This window comes from Salmo salar, chromosome 21, assembly GCF_965601325.2.
Source record: "Salmo salar chromosome 21, fSalSal1, whole genome shotgun sequence".
Lineage (NCBI taxonomy): Eukaryota > Metazoa > Chordata > Actinopteri > Salmoniformes > Salmonidae > Salmo > Salmo salar.
In genome coordinates, this window is record NC_138311.1 from 59,816,733 (window position 1) to 59,838,461 (window position 21,729).

At 50.6% G+C, this 21,729-nt stretch overlaps 1 protein-coding gene across 9 annotated transcripts in view; it reads left to right on the forward strand.

Annotated features, from left to right (window-relative positions):
• The window catches only part of dip2a (DIP2 acetate--CoA ligase A), a 292,605-nt gene that overhangs the window by 141,007 nt on the left and 129,869 nt on the right, over nucleotides 1–21,729 (forward strand). For 8 of the 9 annotated variants that reach the window (XM_082967286.1, XM_082967283.1, XM_082967284.1 and 5 more), the window contains one exon: nucleotides 8,586–8,723. The exons of the other annotated variant lie outside the window; for it this stretch is intronic. In XM_082967286.1, the coding sequence (XP_082823412.1) occupies nucleotides 8,586–8,723 (138 nt within the window). The remainder of the gene's footprint in view (nucleotides 1–8,585; nucleotides 8,724–21,729) is intronic. 9 annotated transcript variants of the gene reach the window in all.

Genomic DNA, 21,729 nt, shown 5'->3' on the forward strand with positions numbered 1-21,729 from the left:
GAGCCGAGGTGACCTAGTCCTCCTGTATCTAGAGGAGAGCCGAGGTGACCTTGTCCTCCTGTATCTAGAGGAGAGCCGAGGTGACCTAGTCCTCCTGTATCTAGAGGAGAGCCGAGGTGACCTAGTCCTCCTGTATCTAGAGGAGAGCCGAGGTGACCTAGTCCTCCTGTATCTAGAGGAGAGCCGAGGTGACCTAGTCCTCCTGTATCTAGAGGAGAGCCGAGGTGACCTAGTCCTCCTGTATCTAGAGGAGAGCCGAGGTGACCTAGTCCTCCTGTATCTAGAGGAGAGCCGAGGTGACCTAGTCCTCCTGTATCTAGAGGAGAGCCGAGGTGACCTTGTCCTCCTGTATCTAGAGGAGAGCCGAGGTGACCTAGTCCTCCTGTATCTAGAGGAGAGCCGAGGTGACCTAGTCCTCCTGTATCTAGAGGAGAGCCGAGGTGACCTAGTCCTCCTGTATCTAGAGGAGAGCCGAGGTGACCTAGTCCTCCTGTATCTAGAGGAGAGCCGAGGTGACCTAGTCCTCCTGTATCTAGAGGAGAGCCGAGGTGACCTACTTTTAACAGAATGGTTCCTGTATCTACTCTGTCAGCTGAGCAGAGAACAACTTCACCACATATTAGTGCCAGTGGTCCTGAAGAGAAAGAGGGATGGAGAGAGAGAGAGATGGTTTCAGGCCATTCTCATTTATTGTAACTACACAGACTGACAGAGAAGACGTTATCACATCTGTATTTCAATCAGATTGTATACTGCTAGAGGTTTACAATGTTGGCTTTTATTTGGTTCAGAGCCTGACCCCTCTTGGCTCCCCCTCCTCAATCACTGGCCTCTTCCCCTGTGAGGGTCTTCCCCAGTCTGTTTTCACCCTTCCTCTTCCTGTCTGTCACCATTCCTCTTCCTGTCTTCTGCCACGTTGTTAGGCTACATATCGTTGTTTCTTCTGTAGTGAAACACATCTGTCCAGTTTGACAGCCGTGTTGTTAGGATACATAGCTACTGGTGAGCGACCAATATAATTTCAGTTGTTCACGTATTGCACTATGTCCACATCCTTCTGGATGAGCTGAATGATGACAACAGGGATTGGTTGCTAGGTTTGACCTCCAGCCAATGTGTTCCTGAGCTTGTTGCTAGTTGGCAGGACCAGAACATAAATAGCCTACTAGCTTCCCAATTAATTTACCAGAACATAAATAGCCTACTAGCTTCCCAATTCATTTACCAGAACATAAATAGCCTACTAGCTTCCCAATTCATTTACCAGAACATAAATAGCCTACTAGCTTCCCAATTCATTTAATAAATGACTTTAGTGGGATAATCAATTCGATCTGATTACAGTGGGTAAAATCACCAATGTCTCTATTGATAGTCCTACCTACTCTATTAAAATACTTGAATCTTACCGTATTTCTCCAATGCCAAACCAGTGTGTCTTGTTTACAACAAAACTGTTGCTGTTTGCAAATAATTCAATATGAGATGTCATGGGGCGGCAGGGTAGCCTAGTGGTTAGAGCGTTGGGCCAGTAACCAGCAGGTAGCCTAGTGGTTAGAGGAGGCAGGTAGCCTAGTGGTTAGAGCGTTGGGCCAGTAACCAGCAGGTAGCCTAGTGGTTAGAGGAGGCAGGTAGCCTAGTGGTTAGAGCGTTGGGCCAGTAACCAGCAGGTAGCCTAGTGGTTAGAGCGTTGGGCCAGTAACCAGCAGGTAGCCTAGTGGTTAGAGCGTTGGGCCAGTAACCAGCAGGTAGCCTAGTGGTTAGAGCGTTGGACTAGTAACCAGCAGGTAGCCTAGTGGTTAGAGCGTTGGACTAGTAACCGAAAGGTTGCAAGTTTGAAACCCCAAGCTGACAAGGTACAAATCTGTCGTTCTGCCCCTGAACAAGGCAGTTAACCCCCTGTTCCAAGGCCGTCATTGAAAATAAGAATTTGTTTAACTGACTTGCCTAGTTAAATAAAGGTAAAATAAAAGAAATTATGAATCCATGCATGGTACGTTCAGATTTTCCACCCCAGACATGAGACCTGAATCCGACGCAGGATGGAGGTAGGCTTATTTAAGGAGTGTATGGTGCAGAGGTCGACCTCTAACGGCTGTATGGTGATCTCTAACGGATGTATGGTGCAGAGGTCGACCTCTAACGGCTGTATGGTGCAGAGGTCGACCTCTAACGGCTGTATGGTGCCGCGGTCGACCTCTAATATATTGATAACCTAATTGTCAAACAGTTAAGACTACGTCTTATTTCTTAGCGCTCGTCTTAGCGCTCGTCTTAGCGTTCCAGAAATAGTGATCCACACGCGAGTGGTGACTGCATCTCAACTCATATTTCTTCTAATTTATCCAGTTATATTCCATTCTCTTGTTTTTATCATGGACATATTCCCACCAATATTGTAATTTAGTTTTCACGTGTGTTTTGCACATTTTATCAAGCTGTTGAGGCATGCTGCTATTTATGCCAAATCATTTGCCAGCTGACCGCTGTAGGTAGGCTCTCCTTCTCCGTGGCCGACGTGAGTAAAACATTTAAACGTGTTAACCCTCGCAAGGCTGCCGGCCCAGACGGCATCCCTAGCTGCGTCCTCAGAGCATGCGCAGACCAGCTGGCTGGTGTGTGTACGGACATATTCAATCAATCCCTATCCCAGTCTGCTGTCCCCACATGCTTCAAGATGGCCACCATTTTTCCTGTACTCAAGAAAGCTAAGGTAACTGAGCTAAATGACTACCGCCCTGTAGAACTCACTTCCATCATCATGAAGTGCTTTGAGAGACTAGTCAAGGATCATATCACCTCCACCCTACCTGACACCCTAGAGCCACTCCAATTTGCTTACCGCCCCAATATGTCCACAGATGACACAATCGCCATCACATTTTCCTAACCCATCTGGACAAGAGGAATACCAATGGAATGACTGCGCGGCCATGCACAGCTCCAACTCAATCATCAAGTTTGCAGACGACACTACAGGTGGTAGGCTTGATTACCAACAACGACGAGACGGCCTACAGGGGGGAGGTGAGTGCTCTCAGAGTGTGGTGTCAGGAAAATAACCTCACACTCAATGTCAACAAAACAAAGGAGATGAGCGTGGACTTCAGGAAACAGCAGAGGGAGCAGCCCCCTATCCACATCGACGGGACAGTAGTGGAGAAGGTGGAAAGCTTCAAGTTCCTTGGTGTACACATCACTGACAAACTGAAATGGTCCACCCACACAGACAGTGTGGTGATGAAGGCGCAACAGCGCCTCTTCAACCTCAGGAGGCTGAAGAAATTTGGCTTGTCACCAAAAACACTCACAAACTTTTACAGATGTACAACATAGAGCATCCTGTCGGGCTGTATCACTGCCTGGTACGGCAACTGCTCCGCCCACAACCGTAAGGCTCTCCAGAGGGTAGTGAGGTCTGCACAACGCATCACCGGGGGCAAACTACCTGCCCTCCAGGACACCTACACCACCCGATGTCACAGGAAGGCCAAAAAGATCATCAAGGACAACAACCACCTGAGCCACTGCCTGTTCACCCCGCTACCATCCAGAAGGCGAGGTCAGTACAGGTGCATCAAAGCTGGAACCGAGAGACTGAAAAACAGCTTCTATCTCCAGGCCATCAGACTGTTAAACAGCCATCACTAACATTGAGTGGCTTCTGCCAACATACTGACTCAACTCCACCCACTTTAATAATGGAAGAATTGATGTAATAAATGTATCACTACCCACTTTAAACAATGCCACTTTATATAATGTTTACATACCCTACATTACTCATCTCATATGTATATACTGTACTCTATACCATATATTCATATATTTATATGTACATATTCTTATTCATTCCTTTACACTTGTGTGTATTAGGTAGTTGTTGTGGAATTGTTAGATTACTTGTTAGATATTACTGCAGTGTAGGAACTAGAAGCACAAGCATTTCACTACACTCACATTAACATCTGCTAACCATGTGACCAATAACATCTGCTAACCATGTGTATGTGACCAATAAAATGTCATTTGATGAAATACCCATATAAATAGCTTTTTGTGTTTATTTTCACCCATTAAAAACACTCTTATATCTGTCAAGGTTGGAAGGGTTGCTGTTCAAATACAATAAATCCGTTTTTATTCTGAACTGAAATAGACTGATTGATCACATCACACAGATGTAACCCAGAAAACACACACAGTCCTAATGAGAGCTCTGTGGCTGGTCGACGTTTTCAACAAACATGTCTATTCTGGGTTTAGGTTTTGGCAGTGCAACCCTGAGGTCATGCTCAGCATGAAGTCTGTTTCTGTACTTGTTTTTTTTTTAAGTACGCCAGAGTTGAGAACCCTGACTCACATAGGTTATGTGATGCCAAACTGGATCAGAACATCTACTGCTTGCTCAGTCAGACAGGAGACCGTTTCCTGCTGTAGATGAGCTACCCAGAACTGTAGGAGTGTGTTTGCCTTCAAAAGCATCTTGCTTCAATCTGTTTATTCCATAATAAAAATTATTACTCGTATTTTAACAGCAACAGTTCCAACCTAGACTTGTTTTCAACAGTAATTTCTACAGTAAGATGTACAGTAGGACTGATCATTTCTACAGTGAGATGTACAGTAGGCCTGATCGTTTCTACAGTGAGATGTACAGTAGGCCTGATCATTTCTACAGTGAGATGTACAGTAGGCCTGATCATTTCTACAGTGAGATGTACAGTAGGCCTGATCATTTCTACAGTAAGATGGACAGTAGGCCTGATCATTTCTACAGTAAGATGTACAGTAGGCCTGATCATTTCTACAGTGAGATGTACTGTAGGCCTGATCATTTCTACAGTAAGATGTACAGTAGACCTGATCATTTCTACAGTAAGATGTACAGTAGGCCTGATCATTTCTACAGTAAGATGTACAGTAGGCCTGATCATTTCTACAGTAAGATGTACAGTAGGCCTGATCATTTCTACAGTAAGATGTACTGTAGGCCTGATCATTTCTACAGTGAGATGTACAGTAGGCCTGATCATTTCTACAGTAATATGTACAGTAGGCCTGATCATTTCTACAGTAATATGTACAGTAGGCCTGGTTATTTTTTATCTATCAGTACTGTTACTGGGGGTTGCACAATCAGCTAGCTTGCTTTGGCTAATGTTAGTTACACAGCTAACCGCTAGTTAGCTAGCTAGCTTGCTTTGGCTAATGTTAGTTACACAGCTAATCGCTAGTTAGCTAGCTAGCTTGCGTTGGCTAATGTTAGTTACACAGCTAATAGCTAGTTAGCTAGCTAGCTTGCTTTGGCTAATGTTAGTTACACAGCTAATCGCTAGTTAGCTAGCTAGCTTGCTTTGGCTAATGTTAGTTACACAGCTAATCGCTAGTTAGCTAGCTAGCTTGCTTTGGCTAATGTTAGTTACACAGCTAATCGCTAGTTAGCTAGCTAGCTTGCTTTGGCTAATGTTAGTTACACAGCTAATAGCTAGTTAGCTAGCTAGCTTGCTTTGGCTAATGTTAGTTACACAGCTAATAGCTAGTTAGCTAGCTAAGGGGATTGTTTGGAAGAAACATCGACTACTATGAGCGATGGTACTCCATTATTGCTGCTTACAGTATCATCATCACCTGTTATAAAATGACGACGATGCCTTGCTAGCTGACTTACTCTGACTTACTCGTTTCCTGAAAGAAGTTCCTGGGTTTACCGTCATGGTGTGGTCAGGACGTGTCATTTTAATTTGTTCGTTTTGAGAGACTGATTACTAAGCACTTTTATCAATCAAATGTATTTATAAAGCCCTTCTTACATCAGCTGATATCACAAAGTGCTGTACAGAAACCCAGCCTAAAACCCCAAACAGCAAGGTAGGGTTTCCTAGCCTAGGTGGCCAGGAAAAACTCCCTAGAAAGGCCAGAACCTAGGAAGAAACCTAGAGAGGAACCAGGCTATGAGGGGTGGCCAGTCCTCTTCTGGCTGTGCTGGGTGGAGATTAGAAACCTAGAGAGGAACCAGGCTATGAGGGGTGGCCAGTCCTCTTCTGGCTGTGCCGGGTGGAGATTATAACAGAACATGGCCAAGATGTTCAAATGTTCATAGATGACCAGCAGGGTCAAATAATAATAATCATAGTAGTTGTCGAGGGTGCAACAAGTCAGCACCTCAAGAGTAAATGTCAGTTGGCTTTTCATAGCCGATCATTCAGAGTATCTCTACCGCTCCTGCTGTCTCTAGAGAGTTGAAAACAGCAGGTCTGGGACAGGTAGCACGTCCGGTGGACAGGTCAGGGTTCCATTATCGCAGGCAGAACAGTTGAACACTTCCCTACAAAAAACACATTGTGGGCGCTCCTCGTTAATTCTCAAAGTTTGTATGAAACCAAGAGAGAAACTGATCGCTGTATGAGCTCAGTCAGAACTTGTGGCTAGCATGAGTCCATTTGATGACAGCTGTGAGTGATGGCGAGTGGGAATGACAAGTCAGTGGCTGACAACGCATCTGCATCTGCTGCTGAACAGCAGAGAGCGCAGTTGCGCTTGGCCAAATCAATTCCAGTAATGATTGAAATAATTACACATTTACTCAGACATGTCGCGACCCACCATTAACAGGTCCGCGACCCACCATTAACAGGTCCGCGACCCACCATTAACAGGTCCGCGACCCACCATTAACAGGTCCGCAACCCACCATTAACAGGTCCGCGACCCATACTTTAAGAAAGGCTGATCTAAGGAAACGTCATGTAATTTAGTCTCCTCAACTTGTTCAACAGATTCAGCTGAGGTCTAGAACTTAAAGATTGACTTGTACCAAATGCAATGCTCTTAGTTTTAGAGATGTTCAGTTTTAGAGATGGCTACCCATTCCAAAACAGACTGCAACTCTTTCAGGGTTTCAGTGACTTCATTAGCTTTGGTTGCTGATGCGTATATGGTTGAATCATCAGCATAAATGGACACACATGCTTTGTTTAATGCCAGTGGCAGGTCATTGGTAAAATTAGAAAAAAGTAGAGGGCCTAGAGAGCTGCCCTGCGGTACACCACACTTTACATGTTTAACATTAGAGAAGCTAAAATTGAAGAAAACCCTCTTTCATTAGATATCTCTCAATCCACTATATGGCAGAGGTTGATGAGCCATAACACACATGTTTTCTCAACAACTATTTATTTTCAATGATATCAAAGGCTGCACTGAAATCTAACAGTACAGCTCCCACAATCTTCTTATTATCAATTTCTTTCAACCAATCACCAGTCATTTGTGTCAGTGCAGTACATGTTGAGTGCCCTTCTCTATAAGCATGCTGAAAGTCTGTTGTTAATTTGTTTACAGAGAAATAGCATTGTATTTGGTCAAACCACATTTTTTCCAACAGTTTTCTAAGAGTTGGCAGCAATCTGATAGGTCTGCTGTTAGAACCAGTAAAGGCTGCTTTACCACTCTCTTAGCGGAATGACTTTGGCTTCCCTCCAGGTCTGAGGACAAAGACTTTCCTCTAGGCTCAGATTAAAGATATGACAGATAAGAGTGGCTATAGAGTCAGCTACCATCCTCAGTAGCTTTCCATCTAAGTTGTCAATGCCAGGAGGTTTGTCATTATTGATCGATAAGAATCATTTGTACACCTCTCCCACACTAACTTTACAAAATTCTAACTTACAATGCTTTTCTTTCATTAGTTATTTTTTTATGCATAAGTACGATGACTCGCTGTTTGTTGTTGCATTTCCTGCCTAAAGCTGCCCACTTTGCCAATGAGGTAATCCTTAAAATAAATGGCCAGATATGACCATAGAGTCTAGAACACTGGCTTCAGTTAATCCTGTTCCATCTAGTCTAGAACACTGGCTTCAGTTAATCCTGTTCCATCTAGTCTAGAACACTGGCTTCAGTTAATCCTGTTCCATCTAGTCTAGAACACTGGCTTCAGTTAATCCTGTTCCATCTAGTCTAGAACACTGGCTTCAGTTAATCCTGTTCCATCTAGTCTAGAACACTGGCTTCAGTTAATCCTGTTCCATCTAGTCTAGAACACTGGCTTCAGTTAATCCTGTTCCATCTAGTCTAGAACACTGGCTTCAGTTAATCCTGTTCCATCTAGTCTAGAACACTGGCTTCAGTTAATCCTGTTCCATCTAGTCTAGAACACTGGCTTCAGTTAATCCTGTTCCATCTAGTCTAGAACACTGGCTTCAGTTAATCCTGTTCCATCTAGTCTAGAACACTGGCTTCAGTTAATCCTGTTCCATCTAGTCTAGAACACTGGCTTCAGTTAATCCTGTTCCATCTAGTCTAGAACACTGGCTTCAGTTATTGCCGTTTTTCACCATGAAGACGTTAGATGCCAACTATCAACGCTCAATAATACCCTTGAGAGAAATGATAGATTTGACTGTGAAGTTGTAAATATTAAGTTCTCAGCTTGTCCTGTCAGGTCTATTATAGTGTTTAGGAGCGAATTAAAGGTGTTGAAAGACTGAACGTAATCCCATAATAGGCCTTATAATGAAATCACCTCAAGGTGTTTGACCCTAACTAGCCGCAGCATCCTTTGACTTCTGACCTTCACACAGATAACCACTCCGCCCCCCCAGACGTGACCGGCCTATCGGAACACTCGCTGCGTGCGGACAGAGACAGACCCCCGGTGGCGTCGGTGAAGGTGGTCCCCAGGGGATATAACCACTCCAGCGTCATGGAAACCGCCGATGGTGAGTCCCACTGTCACCTCGGGTAGCCACGGCAACGTCTCGGTCAGGGAGAGCTCAGTAAAAGACCTATCTATCCACTCAGCACTAACAGCATCCTCCTGTAAACCTCCGCTTATTTCTGTTAACATGATGGCCTGCTGTCTATCTGACTCTGATGGCCTGCTGTCTATCTGACTCTGATGGCCTGCTGTCTATCTGACTGTGATGGCCTGCTGTCTATCTGACAGCAGATCCATATCACCACAGCAGATCCATAACACCACAGCAGATCCATAACACCACAGCAGATCTATATCACCACAGCAGATCCATATCACCACAGCAGATCCATAACACCACAGCAGATCCATATCATATCACCACAGCACACCACCGCAGATCCATATCACCACAGCAGATCCATATCATATCACCACAGCAGATCCATAACACCACAGCAGATCCATATCACCACAGCAGATCCATATCACCACTGCAGATCCATATCACCACAGCAGATCCATATCATATCACCACAGCAGATCCATATCACCACAGCAGATCCATATCACCACAGCAGGTCCATAACACCACAGCAGATCCATATCACATCCATATCACCACAGCAGGTCCATAACACCACAGCAGATCCATATCACCACAGCAGGTCCATATCACCACAGCAGGTCCATAACACCACAGCAGATCCATATCACCACAGCAGGTCCATATCACCACAGCAGATCCATATCACCACAGCAGATCCATATCACCACAGCAGATCCATAACACCACAGCAGATCCATATCACCACAGCAGATCCATATCACCACAGCAGCATTAATGGATTTATTCATATTCACATGTGTAACATGTCTCTCCTTCAGACCATAAGTACGAAGGTGACAGAGCCGTCGGTCTTACCGATGGTATTTTATAAATGAGCTATTACCCAGCTCTCTGTCTGGTGTCTGGGTGCCCTGTTATACCAGCTCTCTGTCTGTGTACCCTGTTATACCAGCTCTCTGTCTGGTGTCTGTGTGCCCTGTTATACCAGCTCTCTGTCTGTGTACCCTGTTATACCAGCTCTCTGTCTGGTGTCTGGGTGCCCTGTTATACCAGCTCTCTGTCTGGTGTCTGGGTGCCCTGTTATACCAGCTCTCTGTCTGTGTGCCCTGTTATACCAGCTCTCTGTCTGGTGTCTGGGTGCCCTGTTATACCAGCTCTCTGTCTGGTGTCTGGGTGCCCTGTTATACCAGCTCTCTGTCTGGTGTCTGTGTGCCCTGTTATACCAGCTCTCTGTCTGGTGTCTGGGTGCCCTGTTATACCAGCTCTCTGTCTGGTGTCTGGGTGCCCTGTTATACCAGCTCTCTGTCTGGTGTCTGGGTGCCCTGTTATACCAGCTCTCTGTCTGGTGTCTGGGTGCCCTGTTATACCAGCTCTCTGTCTGGTGTCTGGGTGCCCTGTTATACCAGCTCTCTGTCTGTGTACCCTGTTATACCAGCTCTCTGTCTGGTGTCTGGGTGCCCTGTTATACCAGCTCTCTGTCTGGTGTCTGGGTGCCCTGTTATACCAGCTCTCTGTCTGTGTACCCTGTTATACCAGCTCTCTGTCTGGGTGCCCTGTTATACCAGCTCTCTGTCTGGTGTCTGTGTGCCCTGTTATACCAGCTCTCTGTCTGTGTGCCCTGTTATACCAGCTCTCTGTCTGGTGTCTGGGTGCCCTGTTATACCAGCTCTCTGTCTGGGTGCCCTGTTATACCAGCTCTCTGTCTGGTGTCTGTGTGCCCTGTTATACCAGCTCTCTGTCTGTGTGCCCTGTTATACCAGCTCTCTGTCTGGTGTCTGGGTGCCCTGTTATACCAGCTCTCTGTCTGTGTGCCCTGTTATACCAGCTCTCTGTCTGGTGTCTGGGTGCCCTGTTATACCAGCTCTCTGTCTGGTGTCTGTGTGCCCTGTTATACCAGCTCTCTGTCTGGTGTCTGGGTGCCCTGTTATACCAGCTCTCTGTCTGGTGTCTGGGTGCCCTGTTATACCAGCTCTCTGTCTGGTGTCTGGGTGCCCTGTTATACCAGCTCTCTGTCTGGTGTCTGTGTGCCCTGTTATACCAGCTCTCTGTCTGGTGTCTGGGTGCCCTGTTATACCAGCTCTCTGTCTGGTGTCTGTGTGCCCTGTTATACCAGCTCTCTGTCTGGTGTCTGTGTGCCCTGTTATACCAGCTCTCTGTCTGGTGTCTGTGTGCCCTGTTATACCAGCTCTCTGTCTGGTGTCTGGGTGCCCTGTTATACCAGCTCTCTGTCTGGTGTCTGGGTGCCCTGTTATACCAGCTCTCTGTCTGGTGTCTGGGTGCCCTGTTATACCAGCTCTCTGTCTGTGTACCCTGTTATACCAGCTCTCTGTCTGGTGTCTGGGTGCCCTGTTATACCAGCTCTCTGTCTGGTGTCTGGGTGCCCTGTTATACCAGCTCTCTGTCTGTGTACCCTGTTATACCAGCTCTCTGTCTGGTGTCTGTGTACCCTGTTATACCAGCTCTCTGTCTGGTGTCTGGGTGCCCTGTTATACCAGCTCTCTGTCTGTGTACCCTGTTATACCAGCTCTCTGTCTGGGTGCCCTGTTATACCAGCTCTCTGTCTGGTGTCTGTGTGCCCTGTTATACCAGCTCTCTGTCTGGTGTCTGGGTGCCCTGTTATACCAGCTCTCTGTCTGGGTGCCCTGTTATACCAGCTCTCTGTCTGGTGTCTGTGTGCCCTGTTATACCAGCTCTCTGTCTGTGTGCCCTGTTATACCAGCTCTCTGTCTGGTGTCTGGGTGCCCTGTTATACCAGCTCTCTGTCTGTGTACCCTGTTATACCAGCTCTCTGTCTGGTGTCTGGGTGCCCTGTTATACCAGCTCTCTGTCTGGTGTCTGTGTGCCCTGTTATACCAGCTCTCTGTCTGGTGTCTGTGTGCCCTGTTATACCAGCTCTCTGTCTGGTGTCTGGGTGCCCTGTTATACCAGCTCTCTGTCTGGTGTCTGTGTGCCCTGTTATACCAGCTCTCTGTCTGGTGTCTGTGTGCCCTGTTATACCAGCTCTCTGTCTGGGTGCCCTGTTATACCAGCTCTCTGTCTGGTGTCTGTGTACCCTGTTATACCAGCTCTCTGTCTGGTGTCTGTGTGCCCTGTTATACCAGCTCTCTGTCTGTGTGCCCTGTTATACCAGCTCTCTGTCTGGTGTCTGGGTGCCCTGTTATACCAGCTCTCTGTCTGGTGTCTGTGTGCCCTGTTATACCAGCTCTCTGTCTGGTGTCTGTGTGCCCTGTTATACCAGCTCTCTGTCTGGTGTCTGTGTGCCCTGTTATACCAGCTCTCTGTCTGGTGTCTGTGTGCCCTGTTATACCAGCTACAGTGGCTGGTGGCTGTGTACCCTGTTATAGTTTTGTCCGAATTTTGACTCTATCGATAGCAGGTTCAGTATCAAAATACTCAATACCATCCCTGTAGTCGATAGCTAAACGATACCACGGCGGATTAGCCAACGTTACAGAAAGCTAAGCGAAGCTACAGCTGTTCAGTCGTTGGATATCTTCTGAGTTCAATGTCTTCATTACATTTGACCGTTGTTGTACTTTTTTCAGATACAGACATGTATTCATTAATTATACTTTGGTAAAAACAATCTAACTACATAATAAGATAATGGTAATAATTTATTTTAATGGTTAATCTCTTGATACACTTGGTAAATGAAGATGCAGCCTTTTCCACCATACAGGTGAATGTATATTTAATAGTAGTGTGTGCATACATTGAGTTATTGATGTTTTAGCTGGTTACATGGGGCTACAGATGACAAACAATCGCTTTCCCTTCCATGTAGAAGGACGTATTTTATTGTACTGATCAGCAACATGGAAGGATCAATGTCTTGTTTTAAAGAAGTGCAGTCTGCTGATGAATAGCTCATCGTTATGATGGTCATCTGCCACCCAGAGGACGTTTGGCTATGCTCTGTGATGGCCATCTGCCACCCAGAGGACATTGGACAGGTGTTTGGTTATGCTCTGTGATGGCCATCTGCCACCCAGAGGACATTTGGCCATCTGCCACCCAGAGGACCTTGGACAGGTGTTTGGCTATGCTCTGTGATGGCCATCTGCCACCCAGAGGACCTTGGACAGGTGTTTGCCATTGGTCCGAGGAGGTTAAATTAACATGCTATGTATAGGAGGATACATGGTCAGCATGTTCTAGAAGGTTTAGGTGGACTAGCTGAGTGTGTCTTTAATCATGATTTAGTATTAATGACAGGCCTCGATCTGATGGCGGACATGTTGTATTGATCACCATGTTGCTGCTGATACATTAGAGCTGCTTTAATGATACGTGTTTTATTGAAGAGAGAGCTTCGTGAAGCTACGTGGGTAAACATCACATTACCTTTTCGGTGGTGTTTTTTTAATTGGTCTGTGTTGACGTCTGACCCCGGTGTGCCCAGTGCTGCTCTGAGCTGCTTGATGAGGAAATGAGAGGTGTCTGGAGACGACGGTCTGGGGCTAGGGACTAGAATGGTCTAGGGCTAGGGACTAGAATGGTCTGGAGATGAAGGTCTGGGGCCAGGGACTAGAATGGTCTGGGGCTAGGGACTAGAATGGTCTGGAGACGAAGGTCTGGGGCCAGGGACTAGAATGGTCTGGGGCTAGGGACTAGAATGGTCTGGAGATGAAGGTCTGGGGCTAGGGACTAGAATGGTCTGGAGACGAAGGTCTGGGGCCAGGGACTAGAATGGTCTGGGGCTAGGGACTAGAATGGTCTGGAGATGAAGGTCTGGGGCTAGGGACTTGAATGGTCTGGAGACGAAGGTCTGGGGCTAGGGACTAGAATGGTCTGGAGACGAAGGTCTGGGGCTAGGGACTAGAATGGTCTGGAGACGACGGTCTGGGGCCAGGGACTAGAATGGTCTGGAGACGACGGTCTGGGGCTCGGGACTAGAATGGTCTGGGGCTAGGGACTAGAATGGTCTGGGGCCAGGGACTAGAATGGTCTGGAGATGAAGGTCTGGGGCTAGGGACTAGAATGGTCTGGAGATTAAGGTCTGGGGCTAGGGACTAGAATGGTCTGGAGATGAAGGTCTGGGGCCAGGGACTAGAATGGTCTGGAGACGACGGTCTGGGGCTCGGGACTAGAATGGTCTGGGGCTAGGGACTAGAATGGTCTGGAGACGAAGGTCTGGGGCCAGGGACTAGAATGGTCTGGAGACGACGGTCTGGGGCTCGGGACTAGAATGGTCTGGGGCTAGGGACTAGAATGGTCTGGGGCCAGGGACTAGAATGGTCTGGAGATGAAGGTCTGGGGCTAGGGACTAGAATGGTCTGGAGATTAAGGTCTGGGGCTAGGGACTTGAATGGTCTGGAGATGAAGGTCTGGGGCCAGGGACTAGAATGGTCTGGAGACGACGGTCTGGGGCTCGGGACTAGAATGGTCTGGGGCTAGGGACTAGAATGGTCTGGAGACGAAGGTCTGGGGCCAGGGACTAGAATGGTCTGGGGCTAGGGACTAGAATGGTCTGGAGACGAAGGTCTGGGGCCAGGGACTAGAATGGTCTGGAGACGACGGTCTGGGGCTCGGGACTAGAATGGTCTGGAGACGAAGGTCTGGGGCCAGGGACTAGAATGGTCTGGGGCTAGGGACTAGAATGGTCTGGGGCTAGGGACTAGAATGGTCTGGGGCCAGGGACTAGAATGGTCTGGGACCAGGGACTAGAATGGTCTGGGGCTCAGGGACTAGAATGGTCTGGGGCTAGGGACTAGAATGGTCTGGGGCTAGGGACTAGAATGGTCTGGGGCTAGGGACTAGAATGGTCTGGGGCCAGGGACTAGAATGGTCTGGAGACGACGGTCTGGGGCTCGGGACTAGAATGGTCTGGAGACGAAGGTCTGGGGCCAGGGACTAGAATGGTCTGGCGACGAATGTCTGGGGCAGGGACTAGAATGGTCTGGAGACGAAGGTCTGGGGCTAGGGACTAGAATGGTCTGGGCTAGGGACTAGAATGGTCTGGGGCCAGGGACTAGAATGGTCTGGGGCTAGGGACTAGAATGGTCTGGAGACGAAGGTCTGGGGCAGGACTAGAATGGTCTGGGGCTAGGGACTAGAATGGTCTGGAGATGAAGGTCTGGGGCTAGGGACTAGAATGGTCTGGAGATGAAGGTCTGGGGCTAGGGACTAGAATGGTCTGGGGCTAGGGACTAGAATGGTCTGGGGCTAGGGACTAGAATGGTCTGGGGCTAGGGACTAGAATGGTCTGGGGCTAGGGACTAGACTGGTCTGGGGCTAGGGACTAGAATGGTCTGGGGCCAGGGACCAGAATGGTCTGGGGCCAGGGACCAGAATGGTCTGGGGCTAGGGACTAGAATGGTCTGGGGCCAGGGACTAGAATGGTCTGGGGCCAGGGACTAGAATGGTCTGGGGCCAGGGACTAGAATGGTCTGGGGCTAGGGACTAGAATGGTCTGGGGCCAGGGACTAGAATGGTCTGGGGCCAGGGACTAGAATCGTCTGGGGCCAGGGACTAGAATGGTCTGGGGCCAGGGACTAGAATGGTCTGGGGCCAGAGACTAGAATGGTCTGGGGCCAGGGACTAGAATGGTCTGGGGCCAGGGACTAGAATGGTCTGGGGCTAGGGACTAGAATGGTCTGGGGCTAGGGACTAGAATGGTCTGGGGCCAGGGACTAGAATGGTCTGGGGCCAGGGACTAGAATGGTCTTGGGCCAGGGACTAGAATGGTCTGGGGCCAGGGACTAGAATGGTCTGGGGCCAGGGACTAGAATGGTCTGGGGCTAGCCCTAGAATGGTCTGGGGCCAGGGACTAGAATGGTCTTGGGCTAGGGACTAGAATGGTCTGGGCAGGACAAGAATGGTCTGGGGCTAGGGACTAGAATGGTCTGGGGCCAGGGACTAGAATGGTCTGGGGCTAGGGACTAGAATGGTCTGGGACGGGCTAGAATGGTCTGGGGCTCGGGACTAGAATGGTCTGGGGCTAGGGACAAGAATGGTCTGGGGCTAGGGACTAGAATGGTCTGGGGCCAGGGACTAGAATGGTCTGGGGCTAGGACGAATGGTCTGGGGCCAGGGACTAGAATGGTCTGGGGCTAGGGACTAGAATGGTCTGGAGATGAAGGTCTGGGGCTAGGGACTAGAATGGTCTGGAGACGAAGGTCTGGGGCTAGGGACTAGAATGGTCTGGAGACGAAGGTCTGGGGCCAGGGACTAGAATGGTCTGGGGCTAGGGACTAGAATGGTCTGGGAGACTGAAGGTCTGGGGCTAGGGACTAGAATGGTCTGGAGATGAAGGTCTGGGGCTAGGGACTAGAATGGTCTGGGACTAGGGGTTAGAATGGTCTGGGGCTAGGGACTAGAATGGTCTGGAGATGAAGGTCTGGGGCTAGGGACTAGAATGGTCTGGGACTAGGGGCTAGAATGGTCTGGGGCTAGGGACTAGAATGTTCTGGGGCTAGGGACTAGAATGGTCTGGGGCTAGGGACACTAATGGTCTGGGGCTAGGGACTAGAATGGTCTGGGGCCAGGGACTAGAATGGTCTGGGACCAGGGACTAGAATGGTCTGGGGCCAGGGACTAGAATGGTCTGGGGCCAGGGACTAGAATGGTCTGGGGCCAGGGACTAGAATGGTCTGGGGCCAGGGACTAGAATGGTCTGGGGCTCGGGACTAGAATGGTCTGGGGCTAGGGACTAGAATGGTCTGGGGCCAGGGACTAGAATGGTCTGGGGCCAGGGACTAGAATGGTCTGGGGCTAGGGACTAGAATGGTCTGGGGCCAGGGACTAGAATGGTCTGGGGCTAGGGACTAGAATGGTCTGGGGCTAGGGACTAGAATGGTCTGGGGCTAGGGACTAGAATGGTCTGGGGCTAGGGACTAGAATGGTCTGGGGCCAGGGACTAGAATGGTCTGGGGCAAGGGACTAGAATGGTCTGGACAGACTAGAATGGTCTGGGGCAAGGGACTAGAATGGTCTGGGGCCAGGGACTAGAATGGTCTGGGGCCAGGGACTAGAATGGTCTGGGGCCAGGGACTAGAATGGTCTGGGGCAAGGGACTAGAATGGTCTGGGGCTAGGGACTAGAATGGTCTGGAGATGAAGGTCTGGGGCTAGGGACTAGAATGGTCTGGGACTAGGGGCTAGAATGGTCTGGGGCTCGGGACTAGAATGGTCTGGGGCTAGGGACTAGAATGGTCTGGAGACGAAGGTCTGGGCCTAGGGACTAGAATGGTCTGGAGAAGAAGGTCTGGGGCCAGGGACTAGAATGGTCTGGGGCTAGGGACTAGAATGGTCTGGGGCTAGGGACTAGAATGGTCTGGGGCCAGGGACTAGAATGGTCTGGAGATGAAGGTCTGGGGCTAGGGACTAGAATGGTCTGGGACTAGGGGTTAGAATGGTCTGGGGCTAGGGACTAGAATGGTCTGGAGATGAAGGTCTGGGGCTAGGGACTAGAATGGTCTGGGGCTAGGGACTAGAATGGTCTGGGGCTAGGGACTAGAATGGTCTGGGGCTAGGGACTAGAATGGTCTGGGGCAGGGACTAGAATGGTCTGGGGCCAGGGACTAGAATGGTCTGGGGCCAGGGACTAGAATGGTCTGGGGCCAGGGACTAGAATGGTCTGGGGCCAGGGACTAGAATGGTCTGGGGCCAGGGACTAGAATGGTCTGGGGCCAGGGACTAGAATGGTCTGGGGCCAGGGACTAGAATGGTCTGGGGCCAGGGACTAGAATGGTCTGGGGCTAGGGACTAGAATGGTCTGGGGCCAGGGACTAGAATGGTCTGGGGCTAGGGACTAGAATGGTCTGGGGCTAGGGACTAGAATGGTCTGGGGCCAGGGACTAGAATGGTCTGGGGCTAGGGACTAGAATGGTCTGGGGCCAGGGACTAGAATGGTCTGGGGCAAGGGACTAGAATGGTCTGGGGCTAGGGACTAGAATGGTCTGGGGCAAGGGACTAGAATGGTCTGGGGCCAGGGACTAGAATGGTCTGGGGCCAGGGACTAGAATGGTCTGGGGCCAGGGACTAGAATGGTCTGGGGCAAGGGACTAGAATGGTCTGGGGCTAGGGACTAGAATGGTCTGGAGATGAAGGTCTGGGGCTAGGGACTAGAATGGTCTGGGACTAGGGGCTAGAATGGTCTGGGGCTCGGGACTAGAATGGTCTGGGGCTAGGGACTAGAATGGTCTGGAGACAAAGGTCTGGGCCTAGGGACTAGAATGGTCTGGAGAAGAAGGTCTGGGGCCAGGGACTAGAATGGTCTGGGGCTAGGGACTAGAATGGTCTGGGGCTAGGGACTAGAATGGTCTGGGGCCAGGGACTAGAATGGTCTGGAGATGAAGGTCTGGGGCTAGGGACTAGAATGGTCTGGGACTAGGGGTTAGAATGGTCTGGGGCTAGGGACTAGAATGGTCTGGAGATGAAGGTCTGGGGCTAGGGACTAGAATGGTCTGGGACTAGGGGCTAGAATGGTCTGGGGCTAGGGACTAGAATGTTCTGGGGCTAGGGACTAGAATGGTCTGGGGCTAGGGACACTAATGGTCTGGGGCTAGGGACTAGAATGGTCTGGGGCCAGGGACTAGAATGGTCTGGGACCAGGGACTAGAATGGTCTGGGGCCAGGGACTAGAATGGTCTGGGGCCAGGGACTAGAATGGTCTGGGGCCAGGGACTAGAATGGTCTGGGGCCAGGGACTAGAATGGTCTGGGGCCAGGGACTAGAATGGTCTCGGGCCAGGGACTAGAATGGTCTGGGCTAGGGACTAGAATGGTCTGGGGCTAGGGACTAGAATGGTCTGGGGCTAGGGACTAGAATGGTCTGGGGCCAGGGACTAGAATGGTCTGGGGCTAGGGACTAGAATGGTCTGGGGCCAGGGACTAGAATGGTCTGGGGCTAGGGACTAGAATGGTCTGGGGCCAGGGACTAGAATGGTCTGGGGCCAGGGACTAGAATGGTCTGGGGCTAGGGACTAGAATGGTCTGGAGATGAAGGTCTGGGGCTAGGGACTAGAATGGTCTGGAGACGAAGGTCTGGGGCTAGGGACTAGAATGGTCTGGAGATGAAGGTCTGGGGCTAGGGACTAGAATGGTCTGGAGATGAAGGTCTGGGGCTAGGGACTAGAATGGTCTGGAGACGACGGTCTGGGGCTAGGGACTAGAATGGTCTGGAGACGAAGGTCTGGGGCCAGGGACTAGAATGGTCTGGGGCTAGGGACTAGAATGGTCTGGAGATGAAGGTCTGGGGCTAGGGACCAGAATGGTCTGGAGACGAAGGCACTAATTTGTAAGTCGCTCTGGATAAGAGCGTCTGCTAAATGACTTAAATGTAAAAAATGTAAATGTCTGGGGCCAGGGACTAGAATGGTCTGGAGATGAAGGTCTGGGGCTAGGGACTAGAATGGTCTGGAGATGAAGGTCTGGGGCTAGGGACTAGAATGGTCTGGAGAGGTCTGGGCTAGGGACTAGAATGGTCTGGAGACGACGGTCTGGGGCTAGGGACTAGAATGGTCTGGGGCTCGGGACTAGAATGGTCTGGAGACGAGGTCTGGGGCTAGGGACTAGAATGGTCTGGGGCTAGGGACTAGAATGGTCTGGAGACGAAGGTCTGGGGCTAGGGACTAGAATGGTCTGGGACTAGGGGTTAGAATGGTCTGGGGCTCGGGACTAGAATGGTCTGGAGATGAAGGTCTGGGGCTAGGGACTAGAATGGTCTGGAGACGAAGGTCTGGGGCTAGGGACTAGAATGGTCTGGAGACGAAGGTCTGGGGCTCGGGACTAGAATGGTCTGGGGCTAGGGACTAGAATGGTCTGGGGCTAGGGACTAGAATGGTCTGAGGCTAGGGACTAGAATGGTCTGGGGCTAGGGACTAGAATGGTCTGGAGATGAAGGTCTGGGGCTAGGGACTAGAATGGTCTGGGACTAGGGGTTAGAATGGTCTGGGGCTAGGGACTAGAATGGTCTGGAGATGAAGGTCTGGGGCTCGGGACTAGAATGGTCTGGGGCTAGGGACTAGAATGGTCTGGGGCTAGGGACTAGAATGGTCTGGGGCCAGGGAAGAGAAGGTCTGGGGCTCGGGACTAGAATGGTCTGGGGCTAGGGACTAGAATGGTCTGGGGCTAGGGACTAGAATGGTCTGGGGCCAGGGACTAGAATGGTCTGGGGCCAGGGACTAGAATGGTCTGGGTCTAGGGACTAGAATGGTCTGGGGCTAGGGACTAGAATGGTCTGGGGCTAGGGACTAGAATGGTCTAGGGCTAGGGACTAGAATGGTCTGGGGCCAGGGACTAGAATGGTCTGGGGCTAGGGACTAGAATGGTCTGGGGCTAGGGACTAGAATGGTCTGGGGCTAGGGACTAGAATGGTCTGGAGATGAAGGTCTGGGGCTAGGGACTAGAATGGTCTGGGACTAGGGGCTAGAATGGTCTGGGGCTCGGGACTAGAATGGTCTGGGGCTAGGGACTAGAATGGTCTGGGGCTAGGGACTAGAATGGTCTGGGGCTAGGGACTAGAATGGTCTGGGGCCAGGGACAAGAATGGTCTGGGGCCAGGGACTAGAATGGTCTGGGGCTAGGGACTAGAATGGTCTGGGGCCAGGGACTAGAATGGTCTGGGGCCAGGGACTAGAATGGTCTGGGGCCAGGGACTAGAATGGTCTGGGGCTAGGGACTAGAATGGTCTGGGGCCAGGGACTAGAATGGTCTGGGGCCAGGGACTAGAATGGTCTGGGGCCAGGGACTAGAATGGTCTGGGGCCAGGGACTAGAATGGTCTGGGGCCAGGGACTAGAATGGTCTGGGGCCAGGGACTAGAATGGTCTGGGGCCAGGGACTAGAATGGTCTGGGGCTAGGGACTAGAATGGTCTGGGGCTAGGGACTAGAATGGTCTGGGGCCAGGGACTAGAATGGTCTGGGGCCAGGGACTAGAATGGTCTGGGGCCAGGGACTAGAATGGTCTGGGGCCAGGGACTAGAATGGTCTGGGGCCAGGGACTAGAATGGTCTGGGGCTAGCACTAGAATGGTCTGGGGCCAGGGACTAGAATGGTCTGGGGCTAGGGACTAGAATGGTCTGGGGCTAGGGACTAGAATGGTCTGGGGCTAGGGACTAGAATGGTCTGGAGATGAAGGTCTGGGGCTAGGGACTAGAATGGTCTGGAGACGAAGGTCTGGGGCTAGGGACTAGAATGGTCTGGAGATGAAGGTCTGGGGCTAGGGACTAGAATGGTCTGGAGACGAAGGTCTGGGGCCAGGGACTAGAATGGTCTGGAGACGACGGTCTGGGGCTAGGGACTAGAATGGTCTGGGGCTAGGGACTAGAATGGTCTGGGGCCAGGGACTAGAATGGTCTGGAGATGAAGGTCTGGGGCTAGGGACTAGAATGGTCTGGCTAGAATGGTCTGGGGCCAGGGACTAGAATGGTCTGGGGCCAGGGACTAGAATGGTCTGGGGCTAGGGACTAGAATGGTCTGGGGCTAGGGACTAGAATGGTCTGGGGCCCGGGACTAGAATGGTCTGGGGCCAGGGACTAGAATGGTCTGGGGCCAGGGACTAGAATGGTCTGGGGCTAGGGACTAGAATGGTCTGGGGCCAGGGACTAGAATGGTCTGGGGCTAGGGACTAGAATGGTCTGGGGCTAGGGACTAGAATGGTCTGGGGCTAGGGACTAGAATGGTCTGGGGCTAGGGACTAGAATGGTCTGGGGCCAGGGACTAGAATGGTCTGGGGCTAGGGACTAGAATGGTCTGGGGCCAGGGACTAGAATGGTCTGGGGCCAGGGACTAGAATGGTCTGGGGCCAGGGACTAGAATGGTCTGGGGCTAGGGACTAGAATGGTCTGGGGCTAGGGACTAGAATGGTCTGGAGATGAAGGTCTGGGGCTAGGGACTAGAATGGTCTGGGACTAGGGGCTAGAATGGTCTGGGGCTCGGGACTAGAATGGTCTGGGGCTAGGGACTAGAATGGTCTGGGGCTAGGGACTAGAATGGTCTGGGGCTAGGGACTAG